The sequence below is a fragment of the Vicia villosa genome, unplaced genomic scaffold (assembly GCF_029867415.1).
Source record: "Vicia villosa cultivar HV-30 ecotype Madison, WI unplaced genomic scaffold, Vvil1.0 ctg.000800F_1_1, whole genome shotgun sequence".
In the NCBI taxonomy this organism is placed as follows: Eukaryota; Viridiplantae; Streptophyta; class Magnoliopsida; order Fabales; family Fabaceae; genus Vicia; species Vicia villosa.
Genome location: NW_026705355.1, coordinates 429543 through 438061, shown reverse-complemented (window position 1 = coordinate 438061; position 8519 = coordinate 429543). Strand labels below are relative to the sequence as shown.

Genomic DNA, 8519 nt, shown 5'->3' with positions numbered 1-8519 from the left:
TATCTTTCTTCGAAAAGATTTCGGCTTACATAGCCGAGAATAAAAGAAAAGCGGCTCTTGAGGCCGAACTATCAAACACGGCTTTTGAGGCCATAGAAAAAGAATCAGAAGTACCAGGTCCAGGGATACACTTTATCCCACAACCACCTGACGCTAAGATCTATGACGAACAGGTTTCAAGCGAAGGAGCAAGTCAAAGATTAGACGCAATTTATGATGAAGAACCTTTGGGATTCGAAAAGGATCCAATGGCACCAAATATAAAGATGTTAGCTCAAGACCCACTCGAAGAAGTAGATCTTGGAGACGGAAGTCGGAAGAGGGTGACATATATCAGCGTAAAATTGGAGCCAGTCCTAAAAACAAAGGCCATTGCGTTACTAAAAGAAAATAAAGATTGCTTCTCCAGGGACTATGATGAGATGCCTGGTTTAGAAAGAGACTTGGGCGAATTGAGGTTGCCAATAAAAGAAGGGAAGAAGCCCATCAAGCAAACTCCTAGAGGATTCACGCCAGAGATTCTCTCAAAGATTAAAACAGAAGTTGAAAGACTTCTTTGTTTTAAATTCATTAGGACTACGAGGTATGTCGAATGGATTACTAATATAGTACCTGTTATTAAAAAGAATGGTTCTTTAAGGGTATGTATAGATTTTCGTGATCTGAATGCAGCAATCCCTAAAGATGAATATCCCATGCCTGTGGCAGAGATGTTAGTAGACTCAGCCGCAAGCTACGAATATTTAAGCATGCTAGATGGGTATTCAGGATACAACCAAATTTTCATTGCATAAGAATATGTGTCTAAAACATCTTTTCGTTGTCTTGGGCAATAGGAACCTATGAATGGGTCGTTATGCCTTTTGTTTTGAAAAATGCTGGAGCAACTTATCAAAGAGCAATGAATTCTATATTTCACGATTTTATAGAAACTTTTATGCAGGTGTACATAGATGACATCGTTATAAAATCTCTTTCTGATGATAGTCATCTCGATCATCTTCGCCAATCGTTCGAAAGAATGCGGAAACATGGTTTGAAGGTGAAACCCCTTAAGTATGCTTTCTTTGTGCAGACTGGAGATTTCCTAGGCTTCGTAGTCCATAAGAAGGGAATAGAAATTAACCAAAATAAAACGAAAGCTATTATGGATACAAAACCTCCATCCACGAAGAAGGAGTTGCAATCACTATTGGGAAAGATAAACTTCTTGAGAAGATTTATCTCTAATTTGACTGGGCGTTCGTAAGCTTTTCTCCCCCTTACTTCGTCTTAAGCAAGGAAGGTTCGAATGGCACGTTGAGCATCAAGAAGCTTTTGATAAAATCAAGCAATATTTGATGCACCCACCCATCTTATCACCTCCAAATGGGAAGAAGCATATGAGACTTTATATCTCAGCTTCTGATACTACGATAGGTAGCATGTTAGCACAAGAAGATGAAAATGGTATCGAAAGAGCCATTTATTATTTAAGTAGGGTGCTTAATGATGTAGAGACTAGGTATACTGCCATAGAAAAACTCTGCCTTTGTTTATATTTTTCTTGTATAAAACTTAATTATTATATAAAGCCAGTTTATGTTTCATCTCATTTTGATGTTATTAAACACATGCTATCCAAACCAATATTACACAGTCGAATTGGCAAATGGGCTTTAGCCCTCATTAAGTATTCTTTAACCTTTCAACCTCTTAAGGCAATGAAAGGACAAATTGTATCAGATTTTATTGTAGACCATACAGTGGTCGAAAACCCTCAACAATATGTGGATTTGAAGCCTTGGAAGTTAAATTTTGATGGTTCAACACACAAAGAAGAGAGTGGAGTTGGTATATGAAGGTGTTTGCATATTGGCTGCATTATTGATAAAACATACCTGGTTGATTGTGTATATGCAGGTTGCATATATGTGTGGAGCTAATACAGGTTTTGTAGTGAATGTCATGATCGATGTCATTACATCCATGCGTGACAGCAGGAGCTGTTAGTGTTTATTAATTGTGTTTCCTGATTTATCACTTTTATTTGTTTAGGAAACTTTTTATTGAGTGTTGCAAATTTCGTTCAGAAGATCCTACTGACAGCACATTGTGTAACAGCCAGATGGCGTGTGAATTAGGTTAACTTTGTTAACCCCAATGTGTTTCTTAAAAAGCCCAAGGCCCAAGACTGCATATAAAAAGAATTGCGATCCTAGTTTGGAACACAGACAGAAGATTATGTATTGTGAAGAACTGCTGTTTTGTAATTGTCTCATGTGATCAACGCTATTATCTTTGATGATTGCGTTGGAATTAGTTTGATTTTTTGTTGTGTCACTCTAAGCTTTTAAGCACGAGTGTGTGTCTCTTAATTGAATCTTTTAAGCAGATCAAGGTGTGTTTTTGAAGTGTGTCTTCTATATGTAATTGTTTATTGTGTATGTGTAATCACTGCTGTAATTGAGGGGGAGTGGAATGGAGATATTACATATCTAGGTAGAACCTAGGTAGAAGGGTCATTTGGTAGTGATTAAGTGAGAAGTTGTAAACGGGGGAGTTTAGCTTTGAATTGATACTACTGATAATGGACTTCATCCCTGGCTTGGTAGCCCCCAGAGTAGGTTGTTTGAACCGAACTGGGTAAACAGTTTTGTGTGTTCTTTACTGTTTTCTGTTGTTTTACTATTACTGTCTGTGCGCGTAATTGTGGATGTCATAACATCCAGTTTGACATCGAGCGTGTGTTACTAGAATTTTCAATTGGCATCAGAGCAGGCACCCTGCCTATTTACATCTGGGTGAGATCTAGGGATAACAAAATTCTGGTACTATGGAGAAGGAACTGTTAGTGTTTAGAAACAGACCACCTATCCTGGATGGATCTAACTATGACTACTGGAAACCTCGTATGCTAGCAGTCATTAAGTCAGTGGACAGCAAGGCCTGGAGAGCGGTTTAAAGTGGATGGAAACATCCTAAGAAAATTCTGGAAGATGGAACCACTATTCTAATTCCTGAAACTCAATGGAGCAAATCTGAAGAAGAGTTAGCGTTGGGCAATTCCAAGGCCCTAAGTGCACTGTTCAATGGTATTGACAAAAACATCTTTAGACTTGTACAACACTGTGAGCTGGCTAAAGAAGCTTGGAATATTCTCAAATCAGCACATGAAGGCACGTCCAAGGTAAAGATGTCCAGACTTTAAATACTTACCACTATGTTTGAAAATCTCAAGATGAAAGAGGATGAAACCATTTATGAGTTTTACATGAATGTCCGCGAGATTTCAAACAACTCTGCAGCCTTAGGTGAGAAAATGACTAAAGAAAAACTGGTAAGGAAGATCCTCAGATCACTGCCTAAGAGATTTGATATGAAGGTGACTGCCACAGAGGAAGCTCAAGACATCAGCAACATGAAGCTGGACGAACTTCTTGGTTCTCTCCAAACATTTGAGTCAAGCATCTGTAAGCCTGTTGAAAAGAAGAACAAAAGCATTACGTTTGTCACCAACACAGGTGATAATTCAAAAGAAAGCAATGGTGTAAGTGATGAGAATTTATCAGACGCCATAGCCATGCTTGGAAAGAAATTCAACAGACTTATTAAAAGGGTTGATCAGAAGTCCAGACCTAATGTCAAGAACACTTCCTATGACATCAGTCAGACATATGACTCAAGCAAAAGGGTTAAAGCCGAGGAGAAGCCCTATCTAGGGAAAGGGGTTCAATGTCATGGATGTGAAGGATTCAGACACATTAAAGCTGAATTTACTACCTACCACAAGGAGCAAAAGAAAGGACTGACTGTTACTTGGTTTGACGAAGACTCAGATTCAGAAAAAGAAACTGCAAAGCATGTCACAATTTCAACAAGAATCTATGATTCTGATGATGAGTCCAGTGATGATGAGCTAACCTTTGATGAACTAGCTGCCTCGTACAAGAAGTTGTGTAGGGAGAATGCTGAAGTCTGCAAACAAGTGGAGAAACAAGAGGTGATCATAAGAGAACTAGAAACTGAAAAGAGTAAACATCTTGCAACCATAGACTCCCTCAGTAGTGAAGTAAGAATGTTGAACCACAAACTTGATCAAATGACCAAGTCATTCAAAATGCTGAACAATGGATATGATACTCTAGAAGAAATTCTGGAATCTGGACAAAGATCAGGAGACATGTCTGGAGTGGGACTTGTGGCTAAAGAGGAATTAATCTCTGAACTCAGGAGAATAGAATCCAAGACGTGTGTGACTAACCAGATGTCAATCCAAATGCCAAAACATCAAGGAAACATAAGAAGGAGGCACTCAAAGAAAAGGTTTCAGAAATGGAGGTGTCATCACTGTGGAATATTTGGTCACATAAAGCCATTATGTTTCAGACTATTTGGATATCCAGACCAAACTAAACAAGTCAAACTTGATCATGATACTTACAATAGAAAGCAACGATGGGCAGATAAGAATGTTGCTCTGATAGCACACACTTCTCTAAGGAGGCCAACAAAAGAAGATTGGTACCTTGACAGTGGTTGTTCAAATCATATGACCGGAAGGAAGAGCTCTCTAGTAGATCTCAAACTAGAAGGAAACACCTATGTAACCCTGGGTGATGGAGAAATAAGAGAAGTCAAAGGTGTTTGAAAGACTGAAGGGGTGGGTATCCCCAATCTAAACAACGTTCTACTTGTGCAAGGACTGGCTGCAAACCTTATAAGCAACAGTCAGTTGTGTGATGAAGGATTTAATGCTAGGTTCACCAAAGATGAGTGCATCATCACTAATGAAGCAAATGAGGAAGTCATGAAGGGATTTAGATCTAAGGATAATTGCTATCTATGGAAGCCTGACACACCTGTCCACCCCTCTGACTACTCCATGATCAAAGACGAATTAAAAGCTTATCGACACGAATCTGATGAATCTGATGAAAAATCCTATGTTCGAGAACTCACCAAAATTTATTTGTCTACTGGCTTTTCTGAGACATGTGTAATGAATGAGAAATTGTGTGCAAAAGTAAGGGAGTACAGAAGTATCAATAGATTTCTGCTAGAAGAAAGAGTAAGCCTTATGATGGACATTACAGATTGGGAGAGAAAACTGGAAAAGTCAAATGTGAGCAATGATCCTAAAATTCTGTCTGAAAGCAATGTCACAGAGAATGTTACAACAACATCTAAAGACAATGTGACAGAAAAGGGTATGTTGGGTATCTGCTACCAAAACTTATTATAGCAATTAACCAACGTGAGGGAATACTATTTGGGCTTTGTAAAAATCCATGTTTTGAAATTTCCCTCACTCAATGTGCATATAAAGCTCCCTCGATCCCCTAGTATTCTAAAAATGGCAAACCTTCCTAGTAGTTTTGCTAGCTACTCTCTGAGGTTGATCTACTTCTATTGCTCTCACAAGTGTGAAACAAGTTCTGGTTCTCTGAGGTTCAGATTGTCTCAGCAATCGAATGATGAATCTCCCGTTTCAGACTCAGTAACACCGGAAGAGTCCTCTAACCCTAATAGGGTCCTTAAGGTTGTCCCTTTAAGGACGATTAGCAGTGACGAAGTAAAGGCCACAAAGCCTAAAACGACTCATGCAAAACGACCCAATGAGGGTATCCACAACAAGGGTAGAAAATCCTCAACATCTGCTACCATGGAGGAACTTACTAAAGAAGGATCCAAATATGTCGATAGCGCAATTACCAGGATTGTTACTCGTATTTTGAAGGAGAATCATCAAGTGCCTGGAATATCTATTCCTCTTCAAACCATAATGGCTGATCCCCTCAATAACACCAGTAAGGATGAGGATGTTCATACCGTTAGTGACCTAGAAATCAACAAGGATGAACAAGGGGTTACTAAGAATACCAATGTCACCAAGGATGTCAATGACATTGACAATAATGAGCACCCTAAGGCCAATACTGAAACTGATACTAATGTGGTAGACTTAGATGATTACTCTGACGACGAATTACTTACCTCCTTGAATCCGAGTGTAGCCAACATGCTAATGACAAGAAGAAAAGGCAAAGTTGTTGTTCAAGGATCACCAAAAGGGAGAACTTAAGTGAACAACCCTGCCAAAGACATTGTCAGGAAGAAGAGTACTTCTACAGGTCCTGTCAAGAGCAAAACTGTTACCAAGAGTAAAGGGGTTGGTCCTTCAAAATCTTGGAGCAGGGTCATTCCAAAGAAAAGAAAAGAGCGGGAAATTGTTGAACCTGAATTTGATGTTGAAGTAAATGTCCCTGACATTCCATCAAGGGAGAAGTCTACAACCAGTAAGCTTGCTGCTAGCATCCCTGAAGTTCCCATTGATAATGTGTCTTTCCACTATGCCTCTAGTGTCAGCAGATGGAAATATGTTCTCCAAAAGAGATTGGCTGTTGAAAGGGAATTGGCTCCAAATGCTCTTGAAAACAAGGAGGTCTTAGAGCTGATTCAAGAAGCTGGACTGCTAAAAACTGTGTGCAATCTTCCCAAATGTTATGAGAAGCTTGTCAAAGAATTTGTGGTAAACCTATCTGAAGACTGTGGCAATAGAAGAAGTGCAGACTACAGAAAGGTGTTTGTAAAAGGTAAGTGTGTATCGTTCTCTCCTTCTGTGATTAATAAATTCTTGGGAAGAATAGATGAAACTCAAATCGAGCTGGAAGTAACAGACAACCAAGTCTGTCTAGTGATCACATCCAAGCAGGTAAAAAGCTGGCCCATGAAAGAGAAGGTAACTGCAAGTAAGCTGAGCATCAAGTATGCAATGCTTCACAAAATAGGAGCAGCTAATTGGGTTCCAACAAATCACAAGTCCACTATCTCAACTGTGCTTGGTAGATTTCTATATGCTATAGGAACAAAGGCAAAGTTTGATTATGGAGCATATATTTTTGACCAAACCATGAAGCATGCTGGAAGCTTCAATATTAAGGGTCCAATCGCATTTCCATCCCTCTTGAGTGGTATAATTCTGGATCAAATATTCAAACATTACAAACTGTTTCATTGCAAACTGTTTCAAGGAAAGCATGTTCCAGACATTGTCATGACATCAGCTGAAACTTCCAAATCTGGAGCATCAGTCAGAAAAGAAGAAGTCATAGCAATACTAAAAGAGACTTGCAAAGAACTGGAATCTAGAAAAATGTCTCTTGAACAAATGATACGTACTCTGGAAATGGATGAGAATGAGAAAGATGATCAAGAATTGGAAGAAGAGAGTGCTAGTCCCGGTGATGACTCTGAGAAAGAAAGTTCTTCAGACACCTCAGCTGGATCTGACTCTGAGCAGTAATTGCAACTAGAGTCTAGTGTGTTTATTTTTGTTTTGTTTGATTTGTTCTTTTGCATTTAGTTCCGTCTGTTTTATTTTTTTTCGGTCAGTTTAAATTTTTGGACTTATTTAAACTCGTTGAGGAGGAGTTTTCTTTTGGTTTTGGTAACATTTGTGGCCAAACAGGGGGGGAAGTAAAGTATTATGTGTCACCCCAGAACAACAAGAATGGTGGTTATGTGTGATCAACAATTCTATTTGCTTATCTTTGTGTTGATCTGTTCGTGCTTGTGCTACTCTTGTGGCTGTCTGTCTGTTTTTTGTCTGAGCACTGTGTGCATACTGGTGATGTATGCTGTTTGTTTGTATTAGCTTGTGTTATTGTGTTTTGGTTATCCGCTGCAAGTTTTCCTCTGGTATGGTGTGACAGGATATTTTAGCCAAAAATATGCCAAAGGGGGAGATTGAAGGTGTTTGCATATTGGCTGCATTATTTGTAAAACATACCTGGTTGATTGTGTATATGCAGGTTGCATATATGTGTGGAGCTAATACAGCTTTTGTAGTGAATGTCATGATCAATGTCATGACATCCATGCGTGACAGCAGGATCTGTTAGTGTTTATTAATTGTGTTTCCTGATTTATCACTTTTAATTGTTTAGGAAACTTTTTATTGAGTGCTGCAAATTCCGTTCAGAAGATCCTACTGACAACACATTATGTAACAGACAGTTGGTTTGTGAATTAGGTTAACTTTGTTAACCCTAATGTGTTTCTTAAAAAGCCCAAGGCCTGTGGTTGTCGTTTTTTTTACCTCCCCGTTTCACTTGGGAGGACGGCACGCTAGACCCTTCACGCGAAATTTGGAAGGAGAATGCGCCCGTGGTGGGATGAATTTTGTTTCAGTTCTTCCTACGATATCACACGAACTTTCTTATTGTCCTACGAGTAGGAAAGGGAAAAAAAGATCTCAACTAAACCCTAGGAGTTTGCTAAGTGTGGGGATTCACCTAGACTAGAAATTCTGGAGTCCGGGAGGTCGGTTATACATAGGGAAGTGTTTAAACACCCTACATATCTGTAGTACTCTACAGGAACCTTCTCTGTGTCTAAATGTGTTTGTGCTGCTAATGATTATTGGGAAAGTTTCTCCTTTGTATTAGGAGAAGGAATTGAATTGAATAAAAGAAAGACAGACAGACTATTTTTGGTATTTTATTAGCTCGCTGAGATTCCTTGTGAACCTCATGCCT

At 39.1% G+C, this 8519-nt stretch overlaps 1 protein-coding gene across 1 annotated transcript; it reads left to right on the top strand.

Annotated features, from left to right (window-relative positions):
- The first annotated feature begins 5335 nt into the window (after positions 1 to 5335).
- LOC131631304 (uncharacterized) lies at positions 5336 to 7285 on the top strand. Its single transcript, XM_058902102.1, has 2 exons — positions 5336 to 6023; positions 6114 to 7285. The coding sequence occupies exons 1-2, from the start codon at positions 5336 to 5338 to the stop codon at positions 7283 to 7285; spliced, it is 1860 nt and encodes a 619-aa protein (XP_058758085.1).
- The last annotated feature ends 1234 nt before the right edge of the window (positions 7286 to 8519 follow it).

Excerpts from the sequence above, each read along its gene's own strand:
- LOC131631304 (XM_058902102.1), top strand. The coding sequence starts at position 5,336 with ATGGCAAACCTTCCTAGTAGTTTTGCTAGCTACTCTCTGAGGTTGATC. Across the intron at positions 6,024-6,113 it reads GCTAATGACAAGAAGAAAAG|GTCCTGTCAAGAGCAAAACT; the intron begins GCAAAGTTGTTG and ends GTACTTCTACAG.